At 30.9% G+C, this 20,699-nt stretch overlaps 1 protein-coding gene across 1 annotated transcript; it reads right to left on the bottom strand.

The window, feature by feature from the left end:
* Nucleotides 1-6,767: 6,767 nt before the first annotated feature.
* On the bottom strand, nt 6,768-9,408 carry LOC139852337 (galacturonosyltransferase 8). Its single transcript, XM_071841611.1, has 3 exons — nt 9,104-9,408; nt 7,720-8,973; nt 6,768-7,362 (listed from the first exon to the last, which is right to left on the bottom strand). Exons 1-3 carry the CDS (start codon nt 9,278-9,280, stop codon nt 7,087-7,089), a joined length of 1,707 nt encoding a protein of 568 aa, XP_071697712.1. The 5' UTR covers nt 9,281-9,408; the 3' UTR covers nt 6,768-7,086.
* Nucleotides 9,409-20,699: the final 11,291 nt, after the last annotated feature.

Genomic DNA, 20,699 nt, shown 5'->3' with positions numbered 1-20,699 from the left:
GGAAAGAAATATTGTTCATCGTTCATCGTGTATGGATTATGAGAAAAAACTGAATGCCGATGGGTTTGATGACTTTCCACCTGCTCCTTGGAGCCGTGGGCTGTCCACTCCATCTAAATGGGAAGGTAAAAGCTTTGCTGACTCTCTTACAGGTTCTATCAATGTAACCAAGATGTCGCAGATTCCGGTGAATAATAGTATCGAGTTAAAACTCGGTGGGAGATATATTGAAATTAACCTCCATGAGTCCGTGAACAATCATAATCTCATTTTTAGTTTTAACAAAGATCGACTAGTTTGGTCTTTGGTCGAAGTGAATCAGAACAAGTTTGATGCGGTTACAGGAGTTGCTGCAAAAAACCATTATGACAACTCCAGTAAAAATCAGTCCAATTCAAAATATGAGAAAGTCACTAGCGTGGGAGAAAATATTTTATCAAGTGAGGAAGTAATTATTGAAACCTGTGTTGAAGATAATAAGGAAAAACCTGGATATGGTTCATTAAAATCTGAATCTGCACATGATGAATCAATTAAATCTGATTCTTTATCCGATGGAAAAGAGGATATAGAAGAAGGGGAGTTCATCCCGGCCGTCGATTGTTCCGATAATGATTCTTTATCCGATGTGTGTGATAAATCTCTGATTGAACCTGATAATTTTCCGGTAGAGTCAATTGGGTCTGATAATCTTCCGGTAGAGTCATCACCGGAATTAACCTCAGAAGATGGTCCGTTGATGTGCGAATTTCAAGGGCCGAAAGTGGATGTTGAGATTTCCAACGTCGGCTTTGCAGGGTTCGAGAAAATTGATTGCACGCGTGATTTGGGATTGGCTATTGACAGCACGTGTGTTTGTAACTCTGTTACTCAAGCACCATCGACAATTCATATTGAGCTTGAGTTTAACTCATCAATTGGGCCAGCCCAATTTAATGAATGTGTCCTGGGCAATTCTGCAGCAAATGGGTTGGGCCTGGGTTCCGATGATCGGGGTGACCCTTGTTTAAACAAACGCGAATGTGTCGAGTTGCAGGACGTGACCACAGTTGCGCGTTTTCGTGTTAAGGAGAGAAAAATCCCCCCATTGATTAAAAGTCATTTCATTAAACACGTTTAAGGAAAGAGTAATATGAAGCGCAGACGATGTCGAGAAAATTTTCGTTGGCATGAAAGATACTTTATCGAGAACGTGATGCATAACTTGGAAGAGGACGATGATGAAATTGGTTGCTGCTCATGTTGTTCCTCTTGTGCGCCCACGGATTCGGATTCATAGTCTCCTTAGTATCGTCGGGTGTTTTAGTGTCTTCGTGCTAATGCCCTTTTAGGGTTTCGAGTATGTTAGTTTTGTGAGTTTATTGTAGGTGTTGTGTGTGGTCTCGTGTACGTTTATGCGGTCGGTGTTTTTCTAGCTTCTTGCTAGTGCTTTGTATGGAAAAAAATCAAATAAAATCAAAATCAATATGTAAATAAGAAATAGAAATTGATATATGAAAAGAATTTTGAGAATTAAAAACTATAATATAGAAATGGAAATATGAATTTAGAAAAGGAAAGAAGAAATGAGAGTATAATTTACATTTGCATATATACTAATAGTCAAAGCATTTTGATCATTTTACTTCTTGGTGGATGTCGTTTTGACCAAGGATAAAATGGGTCAAATTAGCTATACTAATAGCCACAAATATTTTGGTCGCTTAACCTCTGATGGATGTTGTTTTGGCCATGGAAGAAATGTGTCAAATGAGTTATACTTACGGGATAAAAGGTGTAACTTTTAATGAGTATGAAGTGTAACTTTCGAAGCGAAAATGTAACTTTTCAGTTTAGTATAATAATCACTAAATAAACTCACCCAAATATTTTACGAAATTTGTCTTATTTTTTCGTCGTGAATTAGGTATCTCCGTCATCATCGTTCAACTCAAATAATTTATGAACAATACGCAATTAGTTATATTCGAAACGAAACTTTTTTTTAAAAAAGGAAACATTTTGGATAAATTATATATATATATATATATATATATATATATATATATATATATATATACACACACACACACTAGCGTTTTGAGCCCGTACGTTGTACGGATGTGTTAAAAACCGTGAAAAAAATATAATTTGGAGTTCGTATTAGTATGTAAATAGCGATACTAAAAAAAAAGGAAAATTATAAGAATTATTTAAGAGCCCGTGATGTTGACAGATCTTAAAAAATTCTTTTCAGTTTAAGAAGCCCATGGTGATGACAAATTTTATAAGTGGTGTTAGTAACTTAACGTATACAATTTTTTTTTTAATTTCTCACCATTAATTTTTAATTATATGTAAATTATATACTACGTAATATTAAGAAAAAATATGAGTACGTAATATGCTCCTTTATATATATATATATATATATATATATATATATATATATATATATATATATATATATATATATATATATATATATATATATATATATATATATATATATATATATATGGGCAGGATCAATGGGGAAGTAATCAATCGGGGGGAAGTGGGGGGAAGCAAATTTTAAATTTTTTTTTTTTTGTAATTTTTTTTCAGGCATCAAGATCACACGAAAATATGAATATTTAAAAAGACACTTCATGATGAATGTTATTATTTAGGCGGAAAAACGATCGACAAAAATAACATTCAAGATAATATTGATTGTGAAGAATGTTAACGTATTTTTTTCATGTTTTGTGAAGTAAAATTTAGCCCGATTTAGAGTTTAGGGTTTAGAATTTAGGGTTTAGTGTTTTGAGTTTAGTCCCTAAACCCAAAATCCTAAACCCCAAACCCTAAACCCCAAACCCTAAACTCTAAACCGTTCGTGTTAAAAAACGCAATCTAAACCCCAAATCTAAACCCTAAACCCTAAATTTATAAACCCTAATATCTAAACCCTATAATCCCTAATATCTAAACTCTAATATCTAAAACCTCAACATACGCTCGAAAAACACGATAATTGATATATATATATTAACACATATATCATTTAGTATCGTCGGGTGTTTTAGTGCCTTCGTGCTAATGCCCTTTTAGGGTTTCGAGTATGTTAGTTTTGTGAGTTTATTGTAGGTGTTGTGTGTGGTCTCGTGTATGTTTATGCGGTCGGTGTTTTTCTAGCTTCTTGCTAGTGCTTTGTATGGAAAAAAATCAAATAAAATCAAAATCAATATGTAAATAAGAAATAGAAATTGATATATGAAAAGAATTTTGAGAATTAAAAACTATAATATTGAAATGGAAATATGAATTTAGAAAAGGAAAGAAGAAATGAGAGTATAATTTACATTTGCATATATACTAAGAGTCAAAGAATTTTGATCATTTTACTTCTTGGTGGATGTCGCTTTGACCAAGGATAAAATGGGTCAAATTAGCTATACTAATAGCCACAAATATTTTGGTCGCTTAACCTCTGATGGATGTTGTTTTGGCCATGGAAGAAATGTGTCAAATGAGTTATACTTACGGGATAAAAGGTGTAACTTTGAATGAGTATGAAGTGTAACTTTCGAAGCGAAAATGTAACTTTTCAGTTTAGTATAATAATCACTAAATAAACTCACCCAAATATTTTACAAAATTTGTCTTATTTTTTCGTCGTGAATTAGGTATCTCCGTCATCATCGTTCAACTCAAATAATTTATGAACAATACGCAATTAGTTATATTCGAAACGAAACTTTTTTTTTTTAAAAAGGAAACATTTTGGATAAATTATATATATAGACACACACTAGCGTTTTGAGCCCGTACGTTGCACGGATGTGTTAAAAACCGTGAAAAAAATATAATTTGGAGTTCGTATTAGTATGTAAATAGCGATACTAAAAAATAGGAAAATTATAAGAATTATTTAAGAGCCCGTGATGTTGACAGATCTTAAAAAAAAAAATTCAGTTTAAGAAGCCCATGGTGATGACAAATTTTATAAGTGGTGTTAGTAACTTAACGTATACAATTATTTTTTTAATTTCTCACCATTAATTTTTAATTATATGTAAATTATATACTACGTAATATTAAGAAAAAATATTAGTACGTAATATGCTCCTTAATATATATATATATATATATATATATATATATATATATATATATATATATATATATATATATGCAGGATCAATGGAGAAGTAATCAATCGGGGGGAAGTGGGGGGAAGCAAATTTTAATTTTTTTTTTTTTTTTTTTGTAATTTTTTTCAGGCATCAAGATCACACGAAAATATGAATATTTAAAAAGACACTTCATGATGAATGTTATTATTTAGGCGAAAAAACGATCGACAAAAATAACATTCAAGATAATATTGATTGTGAAGAATGTTAACGTATTTTTTTCATGTTTTGTGAAGTAAAATTTAGCCCGATTTAAAGTTTAGGGTTTAGAATTTAGGGTTTAGTATTTTGAGTTTAGTCCCTAAAACCAAAATCCTAAACCCCAAACCCTAAACCCCAAACCCTAAACTCTAAACCGTTCGTGTTAAAAAACGCAATCTAAATCCTAAATCTAAACCCCAAATCTAAACCCTAAACCCTAAATTTATAAACCCTAATATCTAAACCCTATAAACCCTAATATCTAAACCCTAATATCTAAAACCTCAACATACGCTCGAAAAACACGATAATTGTTATATATTAATTCTTCGAGCATTTTCCCGTCAAAATAAAAACATTTATCACAAAGTGTCTTTACTAAATGTTCATATTTTCATCCAATCTATAATGTTCGTGAACAAAAATTTTTCAAAAAAAAAAAAAAAAAAATTTGCTTCCCCCCGCTTCCCCCGATTGGTGACTTCCTCATATATATATATATATATATATATATATATATATATATATATATATATATATATATATATATATATATATATATATATATATATATATATATATATATATATCCCAACTAATTATATCAAGCGGATAACTTAAACAAAGGGAGGTGATCCTCAGACACCACTTTTTGATCCATGTACACTTTTGTCTCATAAATTTACAGTTATGTCCCTAGATTAATCTAGGGAGTTGAACTTATATTATTATTGTAAGTATAATTAACGATATAATAGGTAATTGGGTGTACATGGATCAAAAAGTGGTGTGTGAGGATCACCTCCCTTAACGAAATTGTAAGTTCAAGAGTTTGTAAGAGAAAAGACTTGAGTTCGAGTCCACCTTCCCTTTTTTTTCTTTTTGTTCGCAATTTTTTTTCTCAATTCTCGCTCAGCATTAGTTTCATAAAAGACGTTAAAATGTTCCAACGATACACGTGGGCCATTAGATATATTTGTTTTCCTTAGGAGAGTTAAAGAAAACACTATAATGTATCATGGTGTCAACATTTGATTTTGATAGAAATAAAGAAGAGAAATAATCAGCAAAAAGAACGTTACTTCAAAAATATCATTTTTTTTCTTTTATATCGTGTTGTCAAAAATTTTAAATGTATAATGTAACAAGTAGTAAACATACGTAGGCGTTTTGTACATAAGCATCATCAGATAATACAAACAGGTACCAAACAACGTATATCCAAATGCAGTTACCACAACGCACGGTCCGTACTTTTTCTGGTTAAATTTATTAAGTACGTTTTTGTTTTCTTTGTTTTTGTTAATTCCCATTTTAATGAGAATAGAAAGGTATAAGACCTTCCGCTACGGGCAACATATTAGGCGTCAAATTAACGTTTTCGATTTTTAACGCTCACTAAATTGTGTTAGACCATTTCTAACTCTGTTTGTGACGTCACAGATAGATGGTGCACTTTTTGACCAAAAAGCAAAATCTCTCTGAGATGTGGTAAGGTCAGAATTAGTAAAATCTGTCTGTGACGTAGTAAGGTCAGAATTTGACATTCATTAACTCAATAGTTTCAGGAATGACCGACTTGTGCCCTTAGGACATTAAGATACGAAGTATTTAATTTACTCAAAATTTTCATTTATAACTTAATATGCATTTAATAAACACCTTATATTTTAATATATGTATCCATATTAATTACAAATACAGTTATTTAGTAAAAAAAAAGTTGTTACACTAATTATTTCTTATCATGTACTCTAGAACACATGTTAGAAAATCCCTTTTCAATATTGCATGAAAGGTATTTTCAAATTACGTTTGGTTTTTATGTGTAATTAAACCCTCTATCGTACACTCTAATTCCAATCGGTCTCTAAACATTTGCAACTGAAAGTTCGTTTGCAATTGAAAGCGTGGGTTTAAATTAGAATTTTTTAATTATGGTTCTTAGTGATGAAGATGAAGATGTGTTGTTTTGATTCTAAAAATTGTTATGATATTGAAACAAGATAAAGATGACTCGGGATGTTAACTAATAGTCGTTGAGGGACCAACTACGTCAAAAAATTAACGTTAGTAACTGGATACCTGATTTATAAGTCGTGGCTTACATACAATAGTAATATTTAAAAGTTGAATGCATACAATAAAAGATCTAAAAGTTGGATGCATGCAATAAAAATTTAGTGAAAGTTCAATGTATTTTCAAACAATTTTCTCTCTAATAAATCCAGTTATCTTAAGTTGGAATCGGGATTCAAGCAGTCCGATTCCTTAAATTCCTACCAACACTTGCAAAAAGTGTCAAGACTCGTATTTGTAGACGATGTACATGACAACTTTAATTAGGATATCTTCAACAACCGATCAAAGCTAATTTATACGGTCAAAATTCAATGCAAACTCTCAGGAAATCGTCCACTATAATTGTGTACTAAGAAGGTACTAAAGCATTAACCATGATCACAAGCATATATATTGTTCTAATGTAATTAGGCAACAACTGACAAGATAAAATAACTCTGAAACTATGAACACTTTATGAATGCATATCAAAACTAGGAAAAGGATAGTGTCGTACTTGGAATTAGAACAATATGAACTCCACAGCTTCTGATAATGAGTTCAGTTAACGTGTAAAAGTAATCACAAAGAATCTCCTCCAAGCAGGACCCAGTATCGTTGAGTGCTATTCTTCATGAACTTAAACCATCATGCGATCATAAGTTTAGTGACCAAAATTGCAGGCCTGAACGAACTCCATGTCATAGTCAACGTATTTGGTCCAAAGTGGGCGAAACTGATTCATTGCAATATCAAGCCATGGTTTCATATTCCCGTTAAAATGAACAACTGCAGCGTTATTAATCTCTTCCATGCTTATGCTCGGATTATACCCAAGTCCCAAAACATGCCAAGACTTCTCCAACGGTTTAGTTGTCGAATAAAATGTGATTAGACCAGGTGGTAGTGTCCCCAATTTCCATAAAGTTCGGTTTTCATTCTGCGAAAGCAGAATCACCATTCTTATGTTACAATATGAAACAAACAAAACCTTGCATAACAGTTCTACATCATCTCATAAAGGCACAAAAAAAAATATATCATATAGGTTCAACAATAGAAACCTATGCAGAAAGTGTCAATAGTGAAATCATGTTCTTGAAGCATCAATAGGAATTTTGATACAATTATGCAGGCAAATAATATATACCTACTGGATTATAATATTAAAAGGTTATACAGTCCCAACCTATATTTACTGCATGCCAGGAAACATTCAAAGTTTACACTAATCAGGTAAATTAATATGATGGCACATAAACAACATTTAGTAATTTACTACATAAATCTAACTTACCAGATTTTGCCAGTAATGATACTCCTCGGTGCACTTCTCCCTCCTCCAAGCATCCAAATCAAAGAAGTTCATCCCATAAGCCCAGGCACAAGCTTTGGGATTGAACTTCTCCTTGATCAATGGGTGAGAAAAATTCATGTATTGTGAATACCGATGAAACGATCCAAAACAAGTCTCCACAGCTCCATTCACCTTCCCATCCATGTCTATCTTCCAAAGACCAGTCAAATCTTTCTGAACAATAATATCATCATCCAAGAACAGAACCCTGTGCAGTGTTGGGTACATCTCTGGCAAGTAAAACCTCAAATGATTCAATATGGAAAGATACTTCGGATTCCTAAACTTCATATTGGTTGTATCCTTTGTTGCATTCTCAAGCTTATTCTCGAAGTAAAATCTTTGTAAATTTGTCGATTCCAGCTGTTTCAACACCGGAACATACGATGAGTTCAAAAACTTATAATCCTCCACTGCCTTAATTTCAATATGAGCACCATTATACTCCTTCATCTTAAACATAACTTGCATTGCTCCTAGATTCATCTTATCAGTCACAACATGAAAAACATGCTTCCATGGCTCTTTCGTATTCTTAACAGCCGAATTGACCACAACAGAAGCAGCTATCACGTTATCAGAAAATATAGCATAATGATAAAGGTTTGGATCATCAAATTCAACCGGCCGCTCCTTGCCTTCATCTGAATACTTATCCGGATGTGCAATTCTCTCTTCCATTAACCTCATAGTAAGGCAATGCAAACTCTTAGGTATCGATTTCGCAGCAATTAAACTCGAGAAAGCGCCTTGTTTCTTCGCTTTCGTTAACTGCTCATTTACAGAGAATATCGAGTCCTTCAGCTTCTGAATCTTAAGCTGATTATCAAACGACTCTTTCGCCTCAGCAATCACTTGTCTAGTCACCTTAATCCGCTCCTTAACCTCCTTCTCAAACAACCGTAGTGTCGATTCGTCAACTGAACTTGCATCAGAAGCATATAATACTTTGTAAGCAGGTTTAGATAACAGATCTGTATAGTTTCGCGATAGATCAGCAAAAATCCTAACGAGTTTCGAGTTTTCGAGCTTCAGTTTACGAGCATAAGCAGCGTAAGCTAAAGCAAGCGATCGATGATCGTCTGCTTGTTTCCGGATCTGATCAAATCTAGGTTTTAAAGGATCGGATTTCAAAGCAAGTACGGTTCTCCGATACGATCCAGCTACATTCTGACTAAATGAAAAACCTAATTTCTACAAGAAAGATATCAATGAATACATCATTAATTACGCTGCAAATAATCACTGATTTAAAGGAAATTGCCGTAATTAAAATTAGGTCTGCGAATAAAATATAGAAATATGTACACATACATATACTTACATTGAAGTGATCAGATGAAACGTCGTTGGATGATGAGGTGAATAGGAATGATACTGTGAAGAAGATGAAGATGGTAACGGAGAGAGCATATGTGAATTGCTTGAATGTCAGAGGGACTAGTGGACGTGTTGACGAACGGTGAGTTCGAGATCTCCGGAAGCTACCGGAGATGGCCATATGTAACAGAAACCCACAAAATATCCGGTGAAAGAAAGAGTGTAGTTTGGTAGGATATCATACACAAATACTCCGTAATGCGAGTGAGTGGAAGAAGGGAGACCGGGTGTAAAGGTGATTGGGAAAACGAGATGTGACGGTGGGAGAAGAAGTGCGTGTGTGCCAGTTGTTTACATGTAGTATAATAACCATGGAATTATGGGTTTGTTAAACAAACAATTTAATACGATTCATGTATTTTAAATGTATTTTAAGTATTAAGTGAATGTAGATTTTAAAGTTATTTAGTTTAATGAACCTTGGAACTAATGATTCTGACTAAGAAACTTGTCGTTATTTTTACGAACCTATTGATATACTTAATTTCGTCTTAATAAATGAACTACATCTATTCTCTCACCACTCTCTTTTAAATTTTCATCACAATTACTATTTTTTCTGTTATAAAGGCGTACAATACAACATTTTATTGAGACATATATTTCGCATATATATGTAAAGTAATTAATCCCGTAAAAAATACTCGTATTTTAAATAATAATAATATAAGATACTAATTATAATAATAAAGTTTTCTTTAAAATGAGTATTTATATTTTTAAAAAATAATTATTAGTAATAACAAATGTCTCTTGAAATTTTTTCAAAAATTAAAATACAATTATTATATGAAGGTTGTACAATATGCTTCAAGGTTTGTACATGTGTTCATGAGTTGTTTTGTAAAAGATTGTATAATTTGTTTTAAAGCTTGTACATATGGTCATGGAGATATTTTATTATAAGGTTGTACATAATACTTTAAATATTGTACATATGGTTATGAGGTGTTTTATCATAAGATTGTACATAATCCTTCAAATATTGTACAAATGGTCATGAAGAATTTTATTATAAGATTGTACATAATGATTCATATATTATACAATTAACATGGTAATCTTTATTAAATACAATTGATTATTTTAATGACATGATTATGGAGGTTTAAATTTTTTCTAATTATTTTTAATTTTTTTAAAGCTTAAATAACTTCTATTTTTGACATTATCATTTTAAAGATTTATATGATATAGATATTATATTTATTGTTTGAATTATATAATCATATTATAATTTATAATTTTAATTATATAAATAAATAAATTATAATTTATATAATTTGTAATTGTAATTATAATTAAAATAATAAATATTAAAATAATAAATATAATATTAATATAATACATTTAAACTATTATAATTACATTAATTATATAAATTTTTCTAATGATACGGTCTCGTTAAGAGTTGGATTCATGCACAACGTAGTTGTACATTAAAGTGTTTAAAGGAAGTTATTTATGAAATGTTGTTCATTATTTTTAATGTACAAACGATTTAAGCAAGTCTAAATTGTCTAATGACAGTTTTTAGAGTCTCTTAAAGAGATCTTAAAGTAATATTTTTGACATCCGATGAGGAAATATTACGATTCATAAGATGCATATTTGAAAAATAAAATTTTACATCATTTGATAATATCATACGAACTATTTATCGCGGATTTGACTATTCATTCTTTGAAAAGATAATTCGACTAAATATGGTGGGAAATTTTGTTATTCTAAAGAGCAGCCCCAACGAAACCCTGCCTTCGACACTACTCTGCAGGGCGCTAGTGGCAGCGATTCCGCCCTCGACCGCCCCGCCCCCATTGACCTCATTTTCGTGCTTTTTCAACATGTTGCAGGGCGAGCGTTTGTAGTCGTTGCAATATAAATGCAAAAAAAAAAAAAACCTTCAAACGGCTAAATTTAAAAAAAAAAAACTTTAATTACTAATTATACAATTTAAAAAAAAAATACCATCTCATTCTACTTTACACACACTAAATTATATCTACTTCGCTTCAATATTTCTTTCAAATCTTTATCACCATGGCACCTAAAATTACAAACCAAATCAAAATTCAAAACAAACCTATAAATTGGACTTCTCGGACTTATCGAGCTTCAAATATGTTGTAGCATACGCTCAAGATACACATTTATTCGTCACCAACCGGGTCATCTTCCAACCCGCAACAAACTTACGATTGTGACAACCCGGAAATTTTCGACCAAATTTAAACTTCGTCTTTATATTATTTCGACACGATAAGCAAAGTTTGTTAAGTTGGATCTCAAAAATTTTAAACTGTGCTCATACATTCATTTAACCTTGACCGAATTTCGACGATTCACGAACCATTATGGATATGATTATATATGTATGTATATGTATTATAACTTGAGAATATTAACAAAGTATTAAAGGTATAATACTTTACATGAACGTATTTGTTTCAATATGTTTATCGATGGAATTAGAAGATAATATCAAATGAGTGATTTATCAGATACATTGTATGATTACGAGTCTCTGTTGAGAGGTCCACTTTGATTTAGGAAACCTTTCCTTTTTAACGGTATTCGGAATAAATGGTAATGTGATTTACAAGTAAGAACAAATGTGTCAATTGACGTAGGTTAGACAAAAGTTAGTGGAGAACTGAATTTCATAATATTCGACTGATCTATTTTCAAACGAATGAAAACGATTTCAAAAACTGAGTTATTGTAATCTGTTATTTATAAAGGTAAATTGATTATATAGAATCAGAAGAATTTAATTAAAAGCCTTATATTATAAATTTATATATATTGTTTAAAAAAAACGTAAACGTGATACGACATAGTAAATTTTATTATTTAAACGGTTATATATAATAATCTTTGAAATATAAATAGTTTTGAAAAGCCAAATATTATATTATTAGACAAATATTTCAAACATATATATTATATATAAATTTTTAATTCTAAATGAATATATATATATATATATATATATATATATATATATATATATATATATATATATATATATATATATATATATATATATATATATATATATATATTTTAACTTAGTCATAAAACGTTTTGATTTAAACTAATATTATTAAATATGCTTTGATAAATAACGAGGCGTTGATTAAAAAAAGCAAATGACCAAAACACTCAAATGAATAAGTTACATTTTGAGTGAGATAGTTTTCATTGATTTGAGTCTTGTTATTTATAAAGGTACATTACACAAAACATGAGGTACCAGTTTTCTAAGCATACGAAAATGCGTTCGAGAAACCGAAACCGGAACATAAGTCGAGTGACAACGTACGAGCCATCGGAAAGAAAATTACAATCTAACTATGCACATGAATATAATATAATATATATATAATTATATAAATTAAATATATACATATATATATATATATATATATATATATATATATATATATATATATATATATATATATATATATATATTAAAAATATAACCTTCGACAGAAAAAATGATAATGCGAATGAGCTGTGATGTTATGCGAGGTGTATATGAAATAGCTTATATTTTACTAGGAAAAACTATTAAATACGATACAATTTTACACAAGATATTTATTTATTTATAGAATGGATATACTTAAACCTTGCTACAACACTTATAGACAGTGTACCTAATCGTACAGTAGTGTAGTTTTTAGTAAGTTCGGTTCGTTCCACAGGGAAAATCTTTAAATAAAGCTTAACGCTATATTAGTTTTAATTTATAAAAATACAAATATATATAAGTAATATTATTATTATAAAAAGGGGGTTTTTACCGTTTAATGACTGGTTTGTCGATTTTAAAACTTAGTCGCAGTTAAAACCTAATGTAAAATATTATAAATAAATATAACTTAATTTAAAGCGTAAAGTAAATAACGATAATGAAATTTCGATAAATAAAAGTGCGATGAAATAAAATACAATAATTAAAAAGTGCGTTAATTAAAAGTGCAATTAAATACAATGACAATAAATAAAAGTGCTATAATTAGAAGTGCAATTAAATATAAAATAAAGGAAATTAAATATGAAATAGAAGAATTGTGCTTATTTAAACTTCCGTAATCATGATGTTTGACGTGTTGATTTTAATTTTATGCCCATGGGTTAATTGTCCTTTGTCCTGGATTATTTAATATGTCCGTCTGGTTTTTGTCCATAACAGTCCATCAGTCATAAATATAAAGTGCGAGTGTCCTCTTCAAATTATCCTTATACTCGAAGTCAAAAATTCCAACTAATTGGGGACTTAAACTGTAACAAGGTCTTAATACTTTGTTATCAATTATGCCAAGTGTCCTTGTACATAATTTCACCCCTGTTTTAATAATTCCATAGACTATTAATCCATTCCCGTGTCCGGTTAAATGAACGATTATTCGTACATATAAATACCCCGCCCATCGTGTCCGATCGAGTGTATATGGTTATTTATAGGTACATCCAATTGTAAATCTTTATATTAAAATTAACAAACTATTATTTAGTTAAACAAATATAAAGCCCATTAATAGCCCATAGTCTAATTTCCACAAGTGTCGTTCTTTTGTCCAAACCCCAATTATGGTACAAAGCCCAATTACCCAATTTTAATATTTTTAGCCCAACATCATGATTACTTCGGATTAAATAAGCATAATAATAACTTAGCTACGAGACATTAAATTAAAAAGGTTGAACATAACTTACAATGATTAAAAATAGCGTAGCGTTACACGGACAGAATTTCGACTTACACCCTTACAACATTCGCTAACATACCCTTATTATTGGAAATTAAAATTAAAATTAAAATTATAATATATATATATATATATATATATATATATATATATATATATATATATATATATATATATATATATATATACACACGTTGATGATAGAGAGATTGATATATGATATTTAAAACGATCAAAATGCGTTGCCTTTTATAGGCAGATTTGGATTTAAGTGCTCCGCGAGTCGCGCCCAATTTCCCCTTCAAACTCCGCGAGTCGCGGAGTTTGAATTTCCAGCTCACTCCAATTTGGATCTTAGCTTTGCCGACATAATATATATATAAATATAAAATATAAATAATTAATATAATTATTTATATATTATATTATATTCTTGTGCATAGTAGACTTATAATTTTTGGTCCGTTACGTCGCGCGTTGAGAGTTGACTCATGTCCTGATTCCAGATTTTCGAACGTCCTTGCATACTATTTTATATCGTGTACTTTGCGTTTTGAATCTTGTACTCTTGTAATTTTGAGACGTTTCTCATCAATAATTGGAACCTCTTTGATTGTATTTTGTACATTTTGAGCTTTTTAGTCGTTTGCATCTTCAATTCGTCGAATCTGTCTTTTGTCTTCACCTTTTATTATTTAAACGAATATCACTTGTAAATAGAACAATTGCAACTAAAAGCTTTTCTTTCTTGAGGAATAATGCTATGAAATATATGTTCGTTTTTAGCATTATCAAATATTCCCACACTTGAGCGTTGCTTGTCCTCAAACAATATAGTCTTGAAATAAAAATACTTGAATCACTTCTTTATTCTTCACACTTTGTACATCAGTGATTTCAATACGGAGGTATGAACAATGGTAGTAACGATGTGGTTTATAGTCTCACATGACTTATGAAAATTTAGATCCATTAAGGAAATTGGATCTTTATGAAAACATTTGATCTTTTGAAAATTAAATCTTGCTTTTACCCTAGATAAGTTTTCCGGAATAACCCTTCACTGGTGTTTGCAAATTCTTTTTGTGGGTTTGGTGGGTTTCATATTTGAAATTTTTAGCTCAAAACTTGTGGTTTTGTGTCACCCACTTGCTAACCTTGTATTGGGAAAGCAACACGTCCAGTATACTTGCTCCGTATATTACCTTTCGGTAAACTACCATCCGGTTGTAAAGGAAAGCGTTGAACAAGCAACTGTTAAGGCAATGTCCCCTGACATTCTTTTAATTATGGTCTATAACGTATCGGATGCAATTACTATCCTTGGTAGGAGCAATAGTAAAGCTCACCCTTATAATTTTTCGATCTGGCACAAGGTCCTGTCTTTGACCATGCTATGCAACCACCGTTCTTACGGTTGACACCCGATTTGGTTCAGGTGACCTAATGAATTCCAGGTGAATTCCTAGGATTTTATGTTCAAAGGTAATGAACGCATTGAAAATGGGTTTTCAGAAAACAAATCGGTTTTAATTTTTGATCAAAATATTTTCTCGTTCAAGCTCGAGTTTAGATATCATTGAATTCCATGAGTTTGAATTCTCAATCTTTGAGGTCAATCTCAAGTTCGGGTGCAAATCTTCCACGTGCATATCTGAAAATGTCATAACTGGATGAGGTATATCTTGTTTGTAATAGTTATCAACATCCTATTGTTCCGCATTCTCAGGAGGAGCAATGCGAGCTTGGGATGAAGACTCACCCCTTTCAGTCTGCAAAACACATCAAACACAATTTTTGTGCATCCAAATATGCATTAGTGTCAGCAAAATCATCAATCAAAATAATTACAATGACATGTTCAATTTATATCAAACTTATGCTCATTTTCATATTTTTATCAAATCTACACTTTTTCAAATAAGCATATACGAAAATGTTCGCCAAGTTCATAAGCATTCAACTCAAATAACATGTCAAAATAATCATTATTAGCAATTAAACAAGTTTCAAATGGCATTATCTCTCAAAAATCAAGTTCATGAATTTTAGACTTGAAAAAGTCCACTTTAATTCTCAAAAATCATGTTTAGGCTCAAAGTTTGGATCATTTAACTACCTAAACATGTTACACTACTTAATTTAGCAATAATTCATGACAAAAATCTGCCATAACCTGTTTATATCAAAAAGCCCCAAATTGCTCAAGAACACAAACCCTGGATTACTCAAAATTTGAAGTTTAAGGCTTCTAATCATGTTAAATAGCATCAATCTAGGTTATACAATCATAATATATAAGCAATTTAAGCATAATTACACTAAAAATCATCAAAATCGAATTGGGTATAAAATTGCTCAAGAACACTAATTTTCGGATTAAATGGTTGTTTTGATGAAGAAATTACCGTTTTCCTTGAGTAATTCCTTGATAGCATCCTTCTCAACATGATTTTGTGAAATATTTGATGAAAAATGGTGAAAAAAATTCGGATTTGTGTGTGTTTTTGGGTTTATTTTCGCAGTATTTTGGGGTGTGGGTGTGGATACTGATCTGTTCGATCAGTTTATATTTTTTTTCTGGAATTTTGATGCTCCGCGAGTCGCGGTGTTTGCATTATTTTTTTTTTTTTATAAAAATCTTAACTTATAAAAACAATATTAATAAATTAATTTTAAAATTTTGTTTCCCTTGTTATTTAGGACGAGGTCGTTTTAGAACGATGTCCTAGTCCGTCCCTCGATAAAATTTTAAAATTTGTCAATTTAAAGCGCAGTTTTAAAAGCAAGATTTTTGGGTTTTTTTAATTTTTTTTTGGCATACTTTAAGTCAATAAGATTAAAAATAATGATAATAAAAATTCTCGTCCCGCCCTCGGGTAAAGCAATTTCGACTCAACGACCTAGTCTTCAACTTACGACGAATTTTAAAAATCGTATTTTTAACTTAATGAGATAAAGTAAATTTTTGTTTTTAAATTCACACAACTTAATTTAAAATGCATAAAATTCAAAATTAATATTAAAAATTCATACCAAACTTAAATTTAATTTTATTTTTATACATACAAACTTATATTAAAAATAATAATTTTTCAAATATTTACAATTTTAAATATATTGATTTAAAAAGTTTACAATATCAATTTAAGATTTATATATTAATTTTAAAAACATGGTAAAAATAAAATTAAAACTCTTTTTGGCTTTTATTCCACTTTAATCAATCAAATATTATCAAAAATATGCGCCCCTCTTTTCGGTAAAGTAATTTCGGTTCATTGACCTAATTTAACTCATGACGAATTTTTGAAATATTTTGGGTTGATTGATTAAAGATATTTATACCTTAAGAATAAACGGTAAATTTCGCAGTGATGTAATAAATTTTTGTATGATATCAATAATTTCGGTCGCAAGACCTAATTTTATTGAATACCAATTTAATACTTTATAGCGAACAAATTAGCGTTTATTATCAAAAAGTTAAAACTAAAAATAAAAATAAAAACTGTACAGACTTACCTGTGAGATAGTATTCTTAGTGATATGCTCTAGCCCACTCATAAGATAGTCGGACTAATTGATTTTCCATGGCTACATAGGCGTAACCTCGAGCATTCAGTGTTTTTTCTTCTAAACATATGAACGGTCCATCTCTGCATAAAGTAACAAATTCGGTGTTTGAATAGGTTTGATTATTTGAACATTTACCTTCGTGTGACCATTTTCCGCATTTGTGACATCTTTCAAGGTGTCGTGCTCTTCTTTTCGCTGCGGATTTTGATTTTCCTTTACCAAATTGTAACTTATTATCTTCGCATCTGGATTCTTTTCTTACTCCGTCCAATTTTTCTCTGATTACTGATACCAGTTCACTCGGAAGTGTGTCATTATTACGTTTAGTAATCAAAGCGTGTAGCATTAGACCATGGTTTAGTTCACAGGAAGTCTTCATTTCGTAAAAACCTAAAAAAAATAAAAATTCAGAATGGGGGGAGAAGACTATTTCTTTAGGGTCTGCTAGGGAAAGACCATTCGGGTTCCATTTTCGAGAACTACACGAAAACAGAAAATCTAACTCTAACAGAAATACATATTATCCTTTAAAGACTTGATTCTCCCCACACTTAGTTAGCTGTGGTATCAAAATTGTGATTAACTTCGTTGTCGACTTCCATCGGACTATCTATGTAGTGTTTAACTCTGTGACCATTAACTTTAAATTCAATCCCATTTGAATTTATTAATTCTATCGTTCCGTATGGGAAAACTCTTTTGACTATGAATGGTCCAGACTGTAATGACCCTGGAATTTCCAACGTTTATTTATTAATTATTATTATTATTAATACGTGTGATTAAACGAATGTATGTTATTACATTTACATGTTGCCATGATTGCCCGAACTTGACTTTTAAGTGCCCGAAACGTCTTTGTGATACACGAAACTTCACGAATAATATTTTTAGAGTATTATTTACATTCATGATTAATTTTATTAATCATTTTAATTAACTATATTGATTAGTTAGTTACTTGGGCTTTATTTAGGTTTATTTGTTAATTATTTGAACTTGGGCTTTGTTAGTGTAACGGACTTATGACTTTGAACTTTAGAAGCCCACCCTACATTATTAATGGACCTAACTAGCCCATGTTACACATGTAAGTATCACTTTGAGGATTAACTAGTTAGTTATTTCATTAAGAATCTAGTTGCTTGTTCTTTTCCATAAACAACCATTCTTTATCCATCTTTTGTAAGCTTTTCAACCAAGTAACCATTGAACTTCTCCCTCCATCCTTTTATTCTGCTGCAGTCGTGATCTATAGGGTGCCAAGAGGGTTCAAAATCTTTTTCTTTCATTACTACTTCATCACTTGTTACTCTCTCAAACACACACACAAAAATACTTCCAAGTTTTCTCTCTTTTCTCTCTAGTTGTAGTAAGTAACAAGCTTTAATTTCTCTTCTTTTTCTTTAACCAAAACTGAATTTATACACCTTAAATCATCATCATCTTTGTTGTTTGAATACTTGTTAGTTATAGTTGTTTACTTACTTGTTGTTGTTACATACTTGTTACAAGAATAAACTTTCTAGTTTGATTCTTCTTATTTCTTGTATTTATCAAGAACACTCAAGAACATAACTTACTAGTTATGATTCTACATATACTTTCTTAAAAGATTGCAAGTTCATGTGTTGATTAAATTCATACTTGAAGTTCATGAAGTAACTTTAAAGTTTACTTTCTAAAGATCAAACTTTGGTTTGAATCTTTAAAGTATGAACAACCATGAATAATTTACTTGTTTACTTAGTTTACTACTTCATTCTTGCACTTTAATTTCATGATTCATGTTCTTGTTGGTCAAATGTTACAAGTTAACTTTGATCTCATTAATCTTGAACTTAAGGTTAACTTTAAAGTTCAAGAACATATAAAGGAAACTTTTTAATTATAACTTTGTATACTTATGCTTGATCTAGACTTTTGAGTCTTGGATCTTCAAGATCTAACTAAGAACTATGTTCTACATTTTAAGATCTTGATTTCATAAGTTCATTTTCAAGTTTGTAACTTATTATTAGTCTTATAGTTCATGTAAGTGTCAAACCTAAGACTTTGATGTAACTTTGGTTCATCAAACTACATGCAACTCTTAAGTGAGTTGTGCTTCATGTCTTAGACTTGCACTAGGGTTATGACGGTCAAGAGTTGGTTAAGATGATGTAGATACATCAATGAGTTGTACACTTGAAGCTATATGCATCAAGGATGAGAATCATGATGAACATCAAGCACCAAGACCACCGGAACCCTTTTAAACTTACTGTTTCTGTCCAAAACTTTCTGACCTGATGCTTCTGGAACATACCAGTAGACCTGGGCTGTTCTAACCTTGATTTTTAGATAGATCTTTTCGAGTAGATAACTTTTCATATAGGACTCGTCTTAATCCGAGTTACGGTTTAGGATTTATGGCCCTCCGAGCGTCACTATGTCTTTTAACGTTGTGCAGAAATTTCAGACCTACTCGCACTTAAACCGTCACCACGGTTAAACGAAGACGAGTTTGCTTCTGTAAATTTTACCACACTTAAGGGACTCATATACAGATCCATGGCCACTGGTCTCACCTTAATTCAGTAAGGGTAGAGGCCCTGGTGACTGATCGAAGTCAGCCTTTGTTTTAAACTACTTTCATAAACGAAACCTACTTTACGTCTTTTGTTTGATGATGAATGATGATGACCTTTATGACCTTAAATACATACTTTTAAACCTATTAAGACTATTTACTGACTTAGTATTATTTGCCTTAGGTTGAGGACCTTCGGACCGATTACTTGCACACCTTTTCCGAACCGACTTTACGACTACATTATCATTGTGAGTTATAGCATTCCCTTTTTACTTTAACTTATTTTGGGAACTGAGAATACATGCGGATTTTATGTTTTACATACTAGGCACGAGTACTTAAACTTATATATGTGTGGGTTATACAACGGCATAAACATTCCCTTTAGCTCGGTAACGTTTAATCATTGGTTTTTGAACCGTGAATGCAAATCTTAGATATGGATCCATAGGGTTTGACATCCCCACTCGGGCTAGTAGCGCTAGCATTTAATGAGTGTTTAATACTTCGTAAACATACGCACTTGCCAAGTGTACTTTCAGGGGGTATAAACGTTAAGTTAGTTACCAAGTGCCCACGGTTAACATATACTTTATCATACTGTTTTGAAACGCTCTTTGTAGCACTGAAATCTCGTGGCCTACCTTACTTACTGTTATACTTAA

Source organism: Rutidosis leptorrhynchoides, chromosome 6 (assembly GCF_046630445.1).
Source record: "Rutidosis leptorrhynchoides isolate AG116_Rl617_1_P2 chromosome 6, CSIRO_AGI_Rlap_v1, whole genome shotgun sequence".
Lineage (NCBI taxonomy): Eukaryota > Viridiplantae > Streptophyta > Magnoliopsida > Asterales > Asteraceae > Rutidosis > Rutidosis leptorrhynchoides.
The sequence above is the reverse complement of the archived record's forward strand: the minus strand, read 5'-3'. Positions and strand labels throughout refer to the sequence as shown.